Genomic DNA, 18,453 nt, shown 5'->3' on the forward strand with positions numbered 1-18,453 from the left:
GAGCAGAGGGAGGCCAGAGCAGAGGGGAGTCTGGGAGGAAAGGCACTCAAGTGAAAAATGAACCGAGCCAAACAGGATTGAGAAAGAGAGAGAGAGAGACATGCAGGGGAAGGGGGTGAAGGGGCCATATTATAAAACACAAGACAAATGTCCCCACTGGCAGCAGGGTTAGGGAAAGAGGGAGAGGGAAGAAATGAGGGGGGGCAAGGGAGGAAAAAGAAAGAGAGAATAAAGACACTGCCTTGTGGCCAGCGCTATCCTAGTGGGATCAGGGATGCACATGTAGTCAGAAAAATAATTCTCAGTTTAACAAAGCAAGAAGAGGGGGGCGGGAGTGGAGGAAAGCTACAGATCCAAATGGAAAGTGCCCCAGGGTGTCCAATCTGCTGGGTTTAAAAAAAAAAAAAAAATCATTTTGCCTCATCCCCCCTCCTTCCCTCACCGGGGAGCCAGCTCCTTCCCCGTCCCCCCAGCCGCCACCACCAAAAGGAGTGGGACTGGGGAGAGAGCAGAAGGTCTGTTTAGAATTTCACATCCCTTCCATCCTGCTCCCTCAGTGCTAAACTTTCAAGACAAAAATCATAAAACGAGGTGCTTTGTTGGTGAGGCAGATTCAGAGATCTTCCTGTTAGGAACAAGAAAGGGAAGAGAGAGACAGAGAGTGAGACAGAGAGATAGCTAGATGGAGGGCTGGCTTTGTGCTTGCAACAAGCCACTAAAGGTGCATTTTTAATTAAATTTATACAAAATGTGTCAGTTTTATCTCTATGTTTCAAACCTGACTCTTTTCTATCAAAGTAAAGTATTGATCTTCACTGCCCCGAAGCTACCTGACTGAATTAAACAGAATAAATAGAAGAAGGACTGAAAGGGCTTAGAAACAACTGCAGAGAGGCGAATGTTTAATGGCTCCACAGTCATTTGCTGCAATTAAAAAACAAAACCGTTTAGAGGGACTGTTAACACCTTGAAGTCTGAAAATCCTCACTTCAAAAAAGCCCCAAAACAGCTTCCAGGCAAAACATTTTAATTGCCATAAATACTTCCAACCTCAGCCATCACTGGTGCGTGTGCACGATGTACAGATAGACAAACAGATCCCTGGGCCCAACAGGACGGAATTCACTCAACTGGTGAGATACAAGTGTGCTCTATATGGCACAGAGACACCTCCAGCCAAGGAAAGGTGTGTATCCAGTATGACCCAGATACATACTCACTTTATGTAAGCAAAAAGCCCCATTTATCTGAGAAGTTAAGCATGGACATTTTAGACCCACCCACATATTCCAGGTCTGTTTGCCTAATGTGATGTTGCCCATACTGAACATTATTCTCCAAACTGGTCACACACAGTTGCATGTCATGCAAGTCATAGGCGTCTTGCAAAGCTCTTTCTGTGCCTGGCTTATGTCACAAGAAGCTGTCACAGACTTTGCGCGACGACCGGTCCCACTTGATCAAGAACTAAGTGTGCTGGGGCTGGGGTACCTTGTCACAAGAGCCTACAGCCCCTGGGACAGACAGGACCCACAATTCCATTAAAGGCTCTTGACCATCATGTGACTGAAAAAAGAAAAAAAACAAAACAAAACAAAACACATTTGCTTGGTTAATCTTAAGGCAATGTGGTACTGTGTGACTCACCAAAGCCCTTCTCAGCATGAGCGCAGCAGAAGAGGACCATGAAGTAAGGATGGGAAATCTCCATGCGGAGAAGGACTTTGGTAAGTCCTGCTGAGATCAGGACTCACGAAGAGCTTCATTTTAGGGACTCTGTAGAAGGAGACATCAGCAGGCTGAAGAGCCCTACCAGCTTCAGACTTCCAGAGTTTGCACTGCAAGATAGTTTGGCACATTCACAACTCATCTGTTTCCCTGGGTATTTCTGGGATGAGGGGAGCGGGTTTATGGTAGGAAGCTGTTTTTGCAGGAGGTGGTTACAGTTTCCTATCTCAGTGGGGGTACTACCAGCTGGGCAGTGTGCTGTGCTGTTCCGGGGGAAGGTGTTTTCTACAAAGACTGAGAAGTTTTACTTCATGTTTTTGAAAATCTGGAAGGAGCTCTATAGCCTGAAACGAGCTTGTGGTTCAAAATCAAAACAAACAAATATACTGGCCTTGTGCATAATTTCAGTGAGTTAGTGAAGTAACGTGGCTGCAGCACTGCATAGGTGCTTGGAGGGGCTGGATTCAGTTCCTAGCTGTGTCACAGTCTCACTGGGGGACCCCGGAGAACTTGCATTGTCAGCCCATGACTTTGGTCCCTACATATGAAATGAAGAGCATCCAGTCCCCTTCACACAGGGTCTTAAGTCTTAGGCACCATGAGTTTGAAAGTGAGTAAGAGTATCTCTATGGGGCATAAAGCAATACAGAGGGGCAATACCAGAGATGGCTTTAAAAGAGCTATCTCAGATCCCTGAAGAAGAGGAGAAGCCACAGCACTCAGCTGGGCAAATCCAGGCTGCTTCTCACCTTCTGAATTAGACCGAGTTTGCTGTCTGGACCAGCTTTGAGTGAGCCCAGGTATAGCTACAATAGCCTGAACTATTATCACCTATTTATTTAGCAGGTTGATTCACCAAGCCACACAACCATCTGTATGCGTAACCCCACAGGCCACAGGGAGGCACAAGCTTGACTCCAGTTTGGCTTTGGAGCTCGAAGCGCAGAGAAGGTTGCTTGACTTGGATCAAATTCTTTGGCAGTTTCCCAAGGCACTTTTCTGGCTTTGTGAGTAGTTCTGTTGATCAGGGTAATGATCAAAGCAAGACTTCAGCCTATCACATGGACTGCAAGTACATCTTTTTTGGCTGATTCGAAATGTCCCACAACACCAAAAACGGTGTCCCTCATCATTTCAGGGCCAAAAACCATCCTGAGAATTTTCCTTACTTGGATCTGAAGGGGGGGGTGTGTGATTTTTGCTGAAGGAGCAGGGTCAGATAATAAAAGCTCTGACCAGTTATTAGTGCGTCAGTTTAGGCAAGTGAACCCTGCATTTTCTCATCTTTCAAACATTTTGTTCAACATTAAGTAATGATGAAAAGATTTTCTGTGAGCAGCAGGACATTTCACATGGAAGCAACAGCATGAATATCACCATGCACAATTCTTGCCTGTGATTGTTACAGAATCATGTTTTTAAAGGATCTGCTAAGCCATGCACATGGGTTTGTATTGTGGCAGCTCCCTCACCAACATCCAGGCTTCAGGTTAACATTCATCCCAGTCAGCTGAAATGCTCAAAAGCACAGAAGCACAGGGATAGAAGCCAGCATGGCTCTGCTTGACAGGATTTCAGAGCTACACTCTCGCTTGAGCATCAGGAAGTTCTGCCCTATACCCTTCCTGGGCCTGCAGTCTCTCAGGGGTGAAACAGCCCTACAAATCTGAGCCAGTTGCCATATTCTGTAGCAGAGGGTACATACGCATTCAGTCAATGCTGCAACTTGTGCATCTGAAATGAACCGTTTGGGAACCAAAGAATATGCATTTTTAGCGCTAAGGTTGAATACTCCTGCTGCTTATGGCCAAGCTCCTGCTGCTTCACTTCAGAGCATTTTCCTTTGTTACGGACCCTTGATTAACACTTTCTAAGCACTTCAGCCCACACTCCAGTCACTTTACAGATTGCAATGAATGCAGATTTGAGTTTATGTGTTCATAAAAGTGTGAATTAGCACAACAATTTTCCCGCAGCCTATTTGCACAGCCCTTCCTCCAGTGACCTGTCCCTTCAGACAACACAAATATTTCAACTCAAGCGAACTGCCTGGCGAGGCGTTTTTAAGAGACTAGAACAAGATCTGTGGCCCCAGGAAGCAACGCCTGTGGGAGCACAAAGCGGGAGCATTGCTGTGAAGCCCAGCACTTGCATCCCTTGGCAACATTAGAAAGTGCTGAGAAGCCAAGTCCTTTAGCCCCTGTAGAACTACAGTAATCCCAGCAGCACTGGCAGTGCCCCCCGTGCAGGCTCTGAGCCTGGCGTCACTATTGCCACCCATGCTAAGCAGAGAGGGGCGAGCAGACCTCCCTGCCAGTCTTGCCACTGGTGTAGCAGTGCCTCTCGCCTGCAGTACAGACGTAGTCGCACAGCCCTGCACCAATGCACTGGGTCAGACACAAAGGCCCCAAGACGAGCACCTCAGAGCACCCCAGTGCTGTGCTTCTCTGCACACGTAAGAGATTAAGACATCTCTTCCAGCCTCTACTCCGACATCCCATATCTTCAGGCTGTGGAAAACACTGTCACCCAGTAATCTGCCCCTTTTCCTGCTCTGTCCATATCACTGGTGTGATCAGTCCTATCTCTGCATGGAGGAGGGGCTGGCTGACCAAATTTCTTTAATTAAAAGAAAAAGGATCAGGTTTATTCCAGATAAGCAGGCAGAATTAAAATAGACAGAAAGAATAGACAAGGGGCAGCTGTCAGCACTCCAGTGATCCACCGTGATTATTAATAACGATAAGCAGAAGAGGGCTAATAAAAGGATAATGAAGTGGTCCTGAAAGTGACAGGAGATGGAGTCCGATAAGAGGGCCCGTGGCCTGGAGCTGCTCTGGCCTCAGCAAGGTCTGCGCACAGCAGCCTGCTTGGGGCAGGCTCAGGTAGAGGGGCACTAGGAGGAAAGGTTTCATCTCCCCAGGGACCATGGCAGAGAGATTAATGGGCTCAGGAGCTCTGGATGTCCATGTCATGCAGCATTCATGACTAAATCAATCAGGATGCTTCCCAGGCTGTGGCCACAAGGAGTGTGGGCTGTCCCCCCAGATAAAGCACGGCCCTGGGAGGACAGGTCTCGCCAGGGCGGCCAGTCGTGGAGCCCTCATGGTGCCTCGCAGCTGGGACCCTGCCTTGGCCCTCACTCAGCACTGCACAGTCCCAGCACAGCCTGGGACAGGGACGCCACATTTTGAAAGGGAGCACAAGCAGGAGAAGCTGCTGAGGTGTTGCTGGGAGAGCACAGAAGCAGAGTGGGACATCTCTGCCCTGTGTGGCAATCACCCACTGCTTCAGTCTCTCCTGGTTCTGTCAGCTCTCCAGGCCAGGAAAGTGCCCCATATCCCAGGCAGTTGTCCAAAAAGGTGGAAGGATGTGGCTGAAGAAAGAGCAGTCAGTGGAGTGTTGGCTCTGAGTGCCCTTTCCCAAGGGAAAGCTCACACACAGAGCTTGGAGCACAGGCAAAGACTGCTTTAGCCTAGAAACAACGCAGTGCAGCCAGCTGTACTAGCTGGATACTCAAGGGGAAATAAGGTGTGGGAAGTTATTTCCTGGGAGCCATTAAAGAGAGAATGAAATCCCACCTAACAGCAAATACAACCTCTGTCCTCTATGTCAAGAAGAGGATCAAATAATCTGTAGAGATGCAGTAGAAAAGAAGGAAGAGGGAGACTGAGGAGTCAGAGCCTCACAGCAAGCCACAGAACAAGTCAGATGGCTGGAGAAGGGAGGACTTGGTCAGGGAATGCTGTGGGAGGAATTAAGGCTGTTTGGGACAAACTAGGTTAGTTTCTATTTGAATTGGTCTCTTTTCTATCCAAACTTCCCCTTCTCCCTCCCAAGCCTAGAGCATGTCTCCTTCTTCAAAGGGAAGAAGACTCTGGCCACGGGCTGTGACACGCTCAGCCACAAGCAGGCAGCGAGCGAGGCCCAAGAGAGGAGTGGGGAACATGGGCTCTGGCTCGCGCTGCCTGGCGCTGTGCTCCCGCCACTCCGGGTCACTGCGGCAGATGCTGGGAGCATATGCCATGAATTAATTCCACTTTCCCTGAGACGCTCTGGCGAGAGGAACAGTGGTGCCTTTCCAACTTATTAACATAGGAGCTCCCCCCCACCTCCCATCACTTTGTCACACTTAATAAAACAGCCAGCCAGAGTCCCTGTAAGAGGCTCTTTAATGGAAGGTTGTTGGGTCTGGCTTTTTTTTTTCAGCTTTTATTTTCTACATTTTTTCCAGTGCTGTGTATGCTGTCTCTGCGCCGACACCCCATCACCACCAAGAAACCATACTCTAGTAAAACATCGCCACCAGGAAAGCCTATAATCCACCAAGAAAGCCTATAAATATTGTATCTGTTATTATAAGCAAAACCAGAGATTCCTAAAACTGATAGGACCTAGAATTAACTTTGCCTTTGTGCACTTCTTTGTCTGTGATGAGGCTGGAGTAGCCTACCGAGGCAGGAGTAACCTACCGAGCCTGAGCCTGCAAGAGGCTATCTGCGGGTAGATATTTACACTCATCAAGAATCCCAGCAAGTCCTCGGGCAGACACTCCAGATCAGCTCACTGACAACACGGATTTGCACCTCTCCCTCAGCAGCGTATGAACAGAGAAGGACAAAGAGCAAGCAGGACACGAGACAGCCTGCATTGAATTGCCATCTTCAAATTGAAGATGGGAAACACTCACCAGATATATATGAAAGCCAGGTTTCAATCAGGCACTTGAGGTTCCTCATTTCTAACCCTGATTCTGCCACAGATTTGCTTTGTGGCCCCAGGCACACCACTGTACCTTACTTTATCCCTCTGTGATACAGCTCTGTGGAGATTGACAAGGATCTTGGCTAGGCACAGCCTGAAGGGCTGATCTGAATTCACTATTCTGAGAACCGCTCTCACTTCTCACCTCACCTGAGGATCAACCAGAGGTGTAGACTTTTGCAGGCTACAAGAAAATATTTGCACCTGCCGTTTCTTCCTTTACATGCTCTTTCCACGGGACTTTTCAGAAATGAAGGTTCCTGAGGCAGCTGTGTCACAGCCAATACACACCAGTGCATCATCACGAGTCAAGAGCTGGCCTGGGCACGCAAAAGCAACTCATCATTTCTTTTTAGCAAGGAGAGTAACAGGAGTGGGTTCTCCTCTGACAGCACCAAGACTTGAGAGAGGAGAAGCAACTGATCTCAGTCACCTTCCCAGCACTACAACCAAAACATGACTGTGGAAGGAAGGTGGGTAGGAACAGCTTGCTGGAGGAAGGCCAGGAGCCAGACACTCACCTCCCCTCCTCCAGCTGGGGCAGGAATTGAAAAGACATGGAAACAAGTCTCAGTCTATTAAGTTTATTGAAGGAAATTAAAGAGACAACTTGATCACAGTGCACATAAATACTGAGGCAAGGAGAAAATATCTGACAGCACAGCTTAACTGAGAAGGTGAAAGCATAAGCAGGCTCAGGGAACAGAAGATGAAACTCAAAAATTGAGTGTAGAAATAAAGCAGATTTTGAACCATAAGGGCAATTATCTATTAGAAAAACTAACCAGGGAAGACTTTCAAATACATTGCCTGCCTTTGTAAAAGACAGGGGAAGCTCAGCCACATCTCACTGGACTCTGGCATGACCTGTATTATAGCAGGTCAGACTAAGTGATCAAAGCCACCTCTTCTCACCTTAAAATAGATGAGGCTGTGATTTTTTACAAGCCCTGCTCTCAAACTCTGCCTGGGTATTTGCTGGGCTCCCAAGGTCCTAGAGTGGGCACAGGCCTGGCCTGCACACACGTGCCTCCCACCCCAGAGCATCTCTACCCAAGGACCCAGGCCAGAGAGGGGTAGCCAACAGCACCCAGCCCCAAGCACACTCCTCTGCAAGATTTTATGCAGCTTTAGAGCAGCTCCTCCAGCACAGTGTGACCAGAGCTCATCAGCAAAGGCCTCATTCAACTCCCACTATGCTCCTCCTCCGCTCTGTTCTCTCCTGGCTCTCCACCAGCACCTGCTCTGGCCTGACTCTCCTCCAAATTTTATGCGTACTCTGTTCCCAAATCATTCAACCTCATTGCTCCTCTTGCCTCTACCCTGCCTCTCCCACAAACCCCACTCTTGATCCTGGCCCTGTCCCCCCCCCCCCCCCCCCCCACTGCCTCAAATAGCCCTCCCCAAGCCCTCCCCCCTTCCTATCTCTCACCATCTCCAGGAGCTTCTCCAGGGTCCAATCTTCCTCCTCCTCTTGTTTCAAGGGGTGCTTTCCTCTTCCTCTTGACTCTTGAAGGGCCCATGTGGCCTCTGATGAGCTGAGCACCACTGCACAGCCCAGCTCCACTTATTCCTCCCCTCTGGGAGAGGAGCCAGACAGGAGTGCTCTGCCCACCCAGGATGATCAGAGCAGCTCTTGGAGGCAGAAGATGGCTCTGCAAGCCTTCCTGGAGACAGCCCAGGATTGTTGGTGCAGCACACAGTGCTTGAGGAGCAATAGGCTTGGCATGACTCCTGCCCAGAGCACTCAGTGGCTACTACTGCTTAGTTATCCACTCTTAGTGCTCCACAGCCAGCAATGCCACCTCCCCAAGCCCCAAAAGAAAACACAACACATAATATGCCACATATGACATGCCGTACTTCAGGCTGGGCAGCCAGAGACACTGGATTCATAGTTCGCCCACTCTTGTACCTCAGGCCTGGGCATCTTCAGGTTTTGCGGTCACTGAAAACTGATTGATTTGCACTGGGTGACTGTGGTTTTATAAGGTGAGTCAAAATGCAAGGCGACACAAGGCCTTCTATGCTTGGTGACAGTGACTGAAGGGAGAAAGGTGAGCTCACCTCTCAGCCTCCCTTTCTCTCTGTGCTCATGTTATTTTCCTGCCCGCCTCCTCAACAAACCAGAGTCAAGTGCAGCATTGTAGTAGGAAGACAGTTACTTCGCTGGTAGGGACATGGTGCAGAGACTCAAGTTTCAGTGAGGTTCAGTGGTAGTCTGTTCTGGGCCGCTCCTGCAACCACCAAAGATCTGTCCTCTCATTCTCAGGGCACGAAAAGTTATGTTCACTTCATGCTTCAAAATGACTAGAGTTTCACTGGAAGCAGATACCACTGAGTAAGTGAATACCAGGCAAGCAGCTTATAGGGGCAGTATGGATTAGAGCTTCAGATCAAGTAGAAGGGAGAGAAACCACACTAAATAGTCCTACAGTTTGCAATTGAGAGGAGAGTGTGCCTCCACTTTCTCTGTGATCTTTGAGGGATGAACTGAGCAAATCCATGTCCTGTCCCATCCTCTCCTCCATTTACCACCTTCTTCCTCTCAGGCTGGCTTGGGTTTGTCTGATTTACTAAACTATTTTAGTTTCCTGAATTTAATTGTTTTTAAATGCAGGAAGCATTCTAAATTCTCTTTGGCCAAGAACCATAGGTGTCCCAGAAAAATAGACACTAGCTCAGCTGGGAAGTTTCTGTTCATACCAAAACAGGTTTCTCTGCTCAGAGAAAGACTTTGGGATTATCCTCCACACACTGGCCTCCCAAGCGTCTGTCTCATCTAGTTTTCTAGTTATAGGGGAGATTTCTCGGTTGTAAAAAACTTAGTATTTCCTTGAGACAGATGAGCTTCCCCTTATCTTGGTGGCCCCCCACACAACTGCTTCTCTCTTGTTGGTAGAATTGTTTGGCATATCAACTCTGATCTGAAATTTTGGAGAGCACTGAATTCACAGCAAGTTATTTGACCCGTCCTGCTGTCAGTAGAAGAATGGGAATGCAGTGCTCTAGTAGACCAACCAAACAAGCCAAGAAAAGCAGCACAGCAAGCCTTCCTCCCAGCACTTGCACTGCCCCCCAGAAGTATCTAGCAAGATTCTTCAGCGGGACAAGGCTTTGAAGGACATTGGCTTAGAAGTAATGTTACTGTTTCCTGCAAATAATGTCCACGGTTCTATGGGGACAATGCATTAAAAGCTAAATGGATTTTTCTTTAGATGATAATAAGAGTGGGTTACTTGGTTCCAAGGAGACACCCACCAGGGAGTTACCTTGTTTCAGAGCAGCAGGCTCTATTCTTTCACATGCGTGGAATAAACAGTATTTTCTTTGCAAACTACCTATTGCCTGAAGCTATCTCTGTTCAGGCTGTGATCTCATCTGATTGCAAAAGCTAAGCGGGGTTAGGCCTGGTCAGAATTTAGCTGGGAAACCTTAAGGGAAAAAAGAGGTGCTATAAGAAGTGGTGTTGGCAGTTTAATAGGTGATGCTGCTTCCTCTGAGTCAAAGCAGAAGTAGTGTTCCAGGAGAGAGGTTAAACTAGCAGGGGATGACTGGAGGCTGCTGGATGAAATATAAAATGGGTATTCTGACAACTTGTGGCACCTGTTGTGAGGAAGATGGTAATCTTGAAGTTGTAGGCAAGCAAATTGTATCAGCCTAAACTTCTCTGATAGCCACCACTAAAAACCACACTCCATTGTAAGATGGTCCACTCCAGAGAGGCTGCATTTCTGTAGAGGAAAGATCGACCATTGCAGTTATCTGTAAAGGTGCTAGTGAGGTGGAAGTGACTGTTCATAGGTAACAATTTTATTGTGTTTAGAATTCTTAATCTCTGTTGAGAACAAAGATTCTTAGTACAATATACCCAAAACTTCTCCCGAGCCAGTTTTCCTATGAAGCAAGTTTCTATTTATTTTCATGTCTGAAATAAATTCTCAAATACAAACAAGTGAATAGAAAAATAAAGGGCTAAACTATTTACAGGGGATGCATGTATGAGATGTCTGATGTGCCAGTGCTCTAGGGCAGACCAAGGTGGTCCTCTCTCTCAGAATGTCCCAGGTCCCACTCAGTCACTAGTTCTGAGGACACCTCTGTGAAGAGACGGTCCCAATCCCAGCTGACATCATCCTACCAAGAGGAAAAAGACAAACATGCTGAAATGTTACTGGTGACACCCAAAGGTCTCTGAACGATGTCAAATATTCAAGACGAACAGCAAAGAGACAAACTAAATGGCAACTGCCCTGGCCAAGGAAGTCCCAGATTCAGTTGGCTAAAACAGGAATCCTAGCCAGAATGAAATGTGAATCCCTACTACAATTCAAACATGCTGACAGAATTATTCATGTTACAAAATTCCAGAAAGGACAGACTTTTTGATACTTGTTAATCTTAGGTACTTCCAAGCAGGGCGTAAAGAGGAGCCATAAAAATCTTCCACCCTGCTGCACTTCTGCTGAAGCATCTGCAATTCTGAGCTGCAGAAATCCTTTGTTGCAAGTCCTGAGCTCCTGCCTGCCCAGTTGTATTGAGGTTATTCTGTCCTGCTTTAAGACATTCCTCTGCCCAAACCACAAATGCTTTCTGCCTTTCTCCTTCTGTACCATCCTGTAGAACCACCTGGAGCTCATGGTGGCTACCAAAAGACAATACACAACAGGGCACTGTTTCTGCAGGGATCTGTGACAGTGCTAGGCCCTTCACATTTTCCTTACTAGCTCTTTCATACTGAAGGGTGTCAATCATAGTGATGCCATAATCTCACACAAAGAAAGCCCTATATATCTTTAAAATAATCTGCTGGGGAAATCAAACCTCCATCAGCTTAGACAAGCTCCTCCTCACCTCTCTCCTCCACTCCACTGACAAAGGCTTAGTTTCCAAGTACAGTGCAAGACACATAAGAAGCTTTTGCCTTGTTGGTGTTCCCACAAAAGAAAGACTCACCTCTCGTAGTTCATGCTCTGGAGCCAAAACTTTGGTGAGAAGCTTCAAGTCAACCTCTCCATCCTATGAACGCACACACAGTTACAGTCTTACAGACAGTGAGGAAGTGGACACCATAATTTCACTAGGTAGGTCTTGCTAGAGACAGGCACATTTGCCTCATAAGGGACATATACTTTGTCCAGGACAAAAGCAAGAGCCTCCTCTGAGCAGCAGATACCATACCCACACTATTTACAGACACAAACAAGCACGAAAGCCACACTGCAGAGAGGAACAGACTTGCAGGCAGACTGCAAGTTGTTTGGATGATAGGGCTGTGTATTTTGTGCAGCTGAGTATCACTGTAATGGGACGATGGGAGCCTGGAAGGAGGGGGAGCCACATCGGTCGCCCCATAGCAACATCCACTTACCAGAGTCTGGAAGGCAGCATACTTCATCAGATCTTTGTCCAGGTCATGATAGGTCAGCACTCGGTTTACCTGCACACTGCAACCAGAAAGGATCAAAGTACAAGCCTGGGTAAGTGTGGAAGCACACCTGAGAAGAAGGGCAGCATGAACAGTAGCCTGGTGACACCTGTCTCAAGTGTCCACGTCACCCATGTGGATTCTTGAGATGGATGTCGCCAGACAGAAGCACATCTAATTCAGCAAATGAACAGTCATTCACAAACGTGTGTGCCAGACTGAGCAAGTGCATAAAATTAGGATGCAGAGCAACCACAGACTCCTTCAGAGAAGCCAGCATGCTGGAGAGAAGATCCACAGACCAGCTGCAAGAGCCAGAAAGAAAACAGGAATGTAGTGAATATTCAAATAGCCCCAGTGCCACAGCAAAACAGCCTCTGAGACCCCCACCACACAAGCTACAGAATAGTCGGGACTTTGTGATTTCCACGTCTGAGTCACAGCTATCATATACAATTTCTTAAAATGTAATCTTCAAAGAGAAACGCGGCATAGGGGGATAATATACTGTCGTGCCTCGCTTCCCTTCACAGGTGATGCAATACTATAGGAAAGACCTATATTAATTTAATTTCTGTTTGTGTTTGTCCATGAAAATCGCTTGTCTTTTCTATTGCACAGAGACTATGGATACAGAAGGATTAGACAGGATTATAAAAAAGAGAGAAAACAGAGAAATTAACTCTGCTGAGAGACAAAGTAATTTTAAATTTACTACTATAAAGTGTCGTTCATTTTTGTTAACAGCTATTTAATCACAATAACTACTCCATACTTGTGTGAGAGGCATCTGTGGTCAGGAGTAAGGTATCCCACCTCTCCAAATAAGGGTCAACAGAAATCCAAGCCTGTGATCCTGGCAATAGGCCCAACAGAAGAGAGAAGATTTTCCTGATATGTTTAAGATAAAACCACCAAAACTTTCATTTCTTAGAACTCGCTGGTCTCCCCTGAGCTAACCCCAAGACTACTCTTATAGGATTCAAACAGGATTGTACTTGGCAAATTAACTAGGCACTCGAGTAAGACAGGTACCCTGTAGAGGGCAAGGCAGCCTACGACCATGCATAATCAAAGTGTGTGTGACAGTGCAAGTGTACTGGAGGCATTTGAGGTTACACAGGCAACCTTAAATGAAGTAATTACTCACTTTTGCGAGTTTGATTTTGCAACATCAAATACGTGACTCTAATGTTTTATATACAGAGAGAATATGCAGTAATTGCTTTCTCTGTGTAACAGCAAACAAGAAGTTTGCACTTTTCAGCTTGGAGCCCTGCTGCTACAATACACAGCACCAAATCCTGCTGAACGGCACTGCTGCTGACATCCAGAAAGCATGAGGTAAGATGGAGTTTAATTTCACCAACAATTTTGCACTGCTCATGAGAGCCTCGAGAGCACCTGGCAGTGCTCTTACCTGGGAGGAGCTGCCACTTGCATGGCCAGATCTTCCTCCTGGACTTCCTCCAAGTCAGGGATCACAGGAATGTCTGCAACAAGAGAAAACAGCAGCAGTAAGTGCGGAGTGTTGTGCTCTCCTCTCACTAGAGACAAAGGGTCCCTTGCTTCACAGATATGAAACAGCCAGTTTCTTATTAGAGGAAAACACAGAGTTATTTAGCAATGATTAAAAATACATTGTTTAATATTAAAACAGCAATAAAGCTTTGAAGCTTGAGGTCAAAAAAAATCTTGCAAGAGGAGCAGATTTGGGCTGGGCAGGATTCCATAGGCCATGAACCATGCATTTGAACACGACCTTGAAGGTGAAAGAAGCTGGTTGCACTAAACCCTGCTGCCTACCTGCCATCACCCTAAGACTGGCAATATTTGCTTCTTATGAGATGTGCATCATTTGCTCAGCTCAGCCACCAGTCACCTAGACCCTGTTAGAAATGAAATGTGGGGCAGAAACTAAGAGAAGCCATGTAAAACTACACACTGAAGGAGCTGCTGGTGGGGTCTCAGGCTGTGTAGAGGCCTGTGACCTTCCTGATAGCTGAGGAAGGAAGTGCTGGTGGTCTAGCAGATATAAAGACTGGATGCAGGGAAGATGCATCTAGTTCTAATGTCACAAAACTTCTCATGATTTCCAGTGTGACCCTGGAATGCCTGATGTCTAGGTCACTGGGTATTCCCAGCACAAAGACTACGGCTACTCCACAAAAAAAATGGAGGAGAGGAGGAAGGACTGGGTGTACACTGAATCCTGCTAAAGGAGCAAGGTCTGAGAGCACTCTATGCTTTTTGATTTGACAAAGTAATGCAAACAGTTAGAGATGGAGAGAGCAAAAGAGGAGAGAGGAAGAGAAGGGAAAGTAACTGGAGATGCAAAGCAAGGGCAGCGTACACTAGCACAGAGCGCCTTTAAAGATTCAAGGCCACAAAGGTTCTCCAGAGACCCTGAGCCCTCAGGCCGTGGAGAAGCTGGTGTTTTGGCTCTGGGAAGAGTTTACAAAAAGCCATGACTCTGTCTCCAACCTCAAATCCTTTCACGCTATCTCCAAGAGCTTCTACAATTCCAGAGCATTCAAACCCAGGAACAAGTGGCGTCTTAGAAGGGTCGTCCATATGCCCTGTTACACCATCAAATCAATAAAGTTCAAACCACAGGCTTCGACGCGGATCTTCAACTCCCACTGAAACCACTTGCACAGTGTGGAACAGAGCTGGCCCTGGAGCGAGCAGGCTGCTCCCAGCTCTTTCAGCAGTGCGGCCATGCTACTGTTGGACGGCAGCAGGCGGCTGGGCCTGGCTTTGCCCCTTTTGCAGCCCAGGCTGAGATGAATATTCAGAAGCTGGAAAGACGTTCCCACCCATGGCGCTCAGGGCTCCGGGCAGGGTCTTTCTGAAAAGACCCTTGTCCGGCCGCCTGTCAGAGCTCCGCAGGCCCTCGGCTGCCTGTCCACCGCGCAGCCCCCCGGCCGGCCAGCCGGCGGGGCGGGAGGCAGCCCTCGCCCAGCTGCGGCAGGGCACGGGTCAGCCCGGGCCTTGGCGCGGTGGCCGATCAGACCTGGCCACACAGTGGGATCTCTCGCTAATTGGTCTGCCTGGCGGAAGGCTGAGCGGGACACGGGCTGCCGCGAGAGCCTGGCCACTGCAAAAGGCAGTGACAGCTTGGCCGGCCTCAGCAGAGCTGTGCCTTCCAGCTCCCCAGCCGCCCAAGGAGCAGGTGCCTGCAGAGGCTCTCCAGCTACAGCAAAAAAAAAACTTCCCAAAGACATTTAAAGGAGAACTGCAGCAGCAGGCCTCAGGCCATCCCTTAGATGGAGAAGGGGGCATTTGGGGCAGATCTCTCCCCACTCTGCTTGTAGAGACAACACACAGTAGAAGATGCCATCCCGCTGGCTCTTATCTGCAGGGGCTACCAGCTTTCGGTAAAGCTTGTAGCAAAATGCAATTACGGGACAAAAGTATCTCCCATGGACAGACAGGCTGACCTGTGGAGGCAGCTGGCAAAACCTGCTCAGTGACAAGGTGGGGGAAGGCCCCTGTAGATAAGCAATAAAGACCAAGGAGGGAATGGACTGGTGAGACTGGTCCAAGGGGAGGAATGAAGCACTCTGCAGAGGTGTCCTGTTAAGTCCAGGCAAACAAGCATGGGAATGAGAAACAGTCTAATCTCTCCTGAGCTAATTTATCCTTTTCAGCAAGAGACTATGAACGTTGCTCAGCAAACACAACTAAATGAAGAACTACCTGGGAACAGAGCTGCCCTCACCCATGGAGCAGCACTGCCTGTAGCAGGAGAAGGTCAGATCCTTATCCTCTTTTGACAGTAGAAATGTAGAAGTGTTCACAGTAAACTGAATTTCTTCACTCAGTGCTCATTTTGGCAGCTATTTCTGGGGTCTCCTCTTCCCAGTTTCCTTTTGCTTTTGTTGATCTCTTTCTGCACTAGAAAAAACTGTAAACTTAGGGCCTGGCTCAGTGATGTCCCTTCCATTTTGCAGGTTCCTGAAGACTCCTGAATTCTCCAGTCTTTATTTTATCTCATCGCCATTGAATTCCATGGAGAGATTCCCAAACCCCTTGCAGAGTGCTACCTCTACTCTGTATTAGCAAAGTCCAGGCAATCATGTAGAAATTCTTTCTAAAAGAAATTCAAGGCTCCGATATTTTATAGATGCTTTGAAAGTATTTCAGACAGAAGAGCTGGAAATGCTCTGGGGGCTCCTGGCAGCCCCTCCAACAAAGGCCAGAGCATGCTTGTTCTTACTGCAAAGTGTGGATGATGTGTCCATTTCTAGGCAGAAGCAATGCCCTTTAGGACTGCCAGAGACTGCCAGGAAACAGAACAAAAATGTCACAAATTATAAGAAAATATCAGCTCCCCAGGCTAACTGCTATCAGTGGCAAATCAGCCCTGAAATATTTGGGTCTTTAATTCATTTGTTACTCATAATTTCCTCTTCCCTCTGCCAATTCCCATGGTGCCACCTCTCCACAATCCCTCCCTCTCCCCTCTCTGAACAGTTTGCAAAGTGTCTCAGTTCTCACTTTATCACCAAGGAGCCAACCTTTCCCCTCACTCAGTCTCCAGCCCCCTAATTGTTTTTGTTGCTCTTCTTAGGTCTCACATCTTTTTTTCTAGTAAGCTCTGGTAACACAGCCAAGTCATGGCACTATGTCAACTGCAAGGGGAAGAAGCACGTGGGCTATTGTGCTGCAAGAGTGTAGGCTTACGCTCTAATTTTAATATTGCCGTTAGCTGCAGAGAGGCTACTTACATATAACATTAGCACATGCAGAAATGTTTGCGGTGCCATGTCCTCCCAGTCTCGCACTGCAGCTTTTTCCAATTATGAGGTTACAATACAAACCCCCACTCTGTGTGCTTTGCTCTGTAAGACACATTTTTCCCCTCCTGTTCAGTGTCAGGGCTTCAGATCATTTTCCATAATACTGTAGTTTTGGTGCAGAATCTTGACATACACTTTACTGTCAGGGCTCTCATGCCTGAATTCAGTGCCCATGCAGGTAAACCTTAGAAATGACTGCATAATGCACCTACGTGTTAAGGAGCTGCCTGTGTGCAAAAGGAAACAAATACCAGGTCACTGCAATAAAGTGAACAAATGGCCTGTGCATTAAAAAACATTTCGCAGCTGAGAAGAAAGGGTAGCTTCAAAACATGGAAACAAAAAATTATCTTCTGCAGTCTAGTTATAGGTTTGGGGGAAGGGATTGCTTTTGGGGGGGGGGGGTGCATAACTCAGCTGCATTTTGGAGGAGAGAGCAGCTTCCATATTTTCTTTAATATCAACCAATTTTAATCAAAACTGTAGGTGAATCTCAGAAGCAACATGAAAATCTTACAGCTTCAGCTGTTCTCCCACTTTCACAGCCCTTCCTGCAGACTTTGAAATCGGAATAAAGTGATATGATACTAATAGTAAGAAACATTAAAATAAAAGTTGAGTTCCTCGTAAAAAATATTAAAAAGGGGAACAAATTGAGTACAAACCATCTTACCAACCTCAGTCTCTCAGCTGGCCTCTGAATACTGTTCTGCAAGGTTCTGTTACCTATGCCACCTCCCTCAACCAGTCTCCCACAGGCAGAACTCCTCTGAATCTCCATTTCATACTGCAGGTAACGCTCCCAGAGCGAGTGCTAAAAATGACACTCACTCTTCCCCTGAAAGCGAGTCTCCAGCTTTCACTTTAGCTGACGGGAGGGGAGAACAGGTAGACACACACATCAGGTGTGTTTACAAGCAGAAGAAATGAGTATATGCAGTAGAAGATGGAGAGGCGAACATAAAAATCCAGGAATGGATGAGGCTTCTCTTTACGTATCAAAATGACTGGGAACAGAGTAACGCAAAGCCTTTCCCCATGGATTTCTCAGCCCATAAAGAAACAAGATGCCGGCTTTAGAAACTGTTCATGGTAGGGATGTGAAACACTGAGTAAGCACCAAATGCTAGATGACAAGTGTAAACTCCCCTCCGTCTCCCAGATGATGGTGAACGAGAGCGAACAAAGAATGAAAGCAAAATGAGTGTATCCATGCAGAAGTTATGGTGGGGTAGGAGATACCAGTACCAAATGTTGGCTAACAGGAGACTTACAATATACTGCACCAAACTGATTGCCTCAGAACATCTAAGTCCCAGCATATAAATAATAATACTGTTTTCATTACAATAGCTGGATTGAACTAGGTCTTACACAAAAAGAGCTTCATGGCTAAGTTACAGCAAGACGCCAATAGCATAAGGCAGAAGTGTGTGCATGGCAGGAGGAAAAGACAGAGGGGAAAGACTGAGGGTGACCCATGCTACATGCAGACAGCTAAACAATAAGCAAGGAACAGCAGATTTTCAAGTCATAAACAAAGGTGGCCTTTATGTGTTCATATTAGAGTACATGCAGTAACCATCACCTTTTTTACCTCTTAGCAAATAACTTACAGCTGAGAAAGACAACCACAGAAAGCAACAAGCAGGTGGTGAAAGAACCTGCACCACCTTAATACCCAGTTGATCCTGCAAGTTGTTGAGTTGCACTTCCCCTCCCAGGCAG

General features: G+C 47.1%; 1 protein-coding gene across 2 annotated transcripts in view; it reads right to left on the reverse strand.

The window, feature by feature from the left end:
• Window positions 1-10,518: 10,518 nt before the first annotated feature.
• The window catches only part of IFT43 (intraflagellar transport 43), a 45,616-nt gene continuing 37,681 nt past the window's right edge, over window positions 10,519-18,453 (reverse strand). For both annotated transcript variants that reach the window (XM_086463284.1, XM_086463285.1), the window contains 4 exons: window positions 13,341-13,413; window positions 11,864-11,939; window positions 11,449-11,511; window positions 10,519-10,629 (listed from right to left, as the gene is read on the reverse strand). In XM_086463284.1, coding sequence (XP_086319410.1) covers window positions 10,519-10,629; window positions 11,449-11,511; window positions 11,864-11,939; window positions 13,341-13,413 — 323 coding nt within the window. The remainder of the gene's footprint in view (window positions 10,630-11,448; window positions 11,512-11,863; window positions 11,940-13,340; window positions 13,414-18,453) is intronic.

Source organism: Leptosomus discolor, chromosome 3 (assembly GCF_034619465.1).
Source record: "Leptosomus discolor isolate bLepDis1 chromosome 3, bLepDis1.hap2, whole genome shotgun sequence".
NCBI classification, from domain to species: domain Eukaryota; kingdom Metazoa; phylum Chordata; class Aves; order Leptosomiformes; family Leptosomidae; genus Leptosomus; species Leptosomus discolor.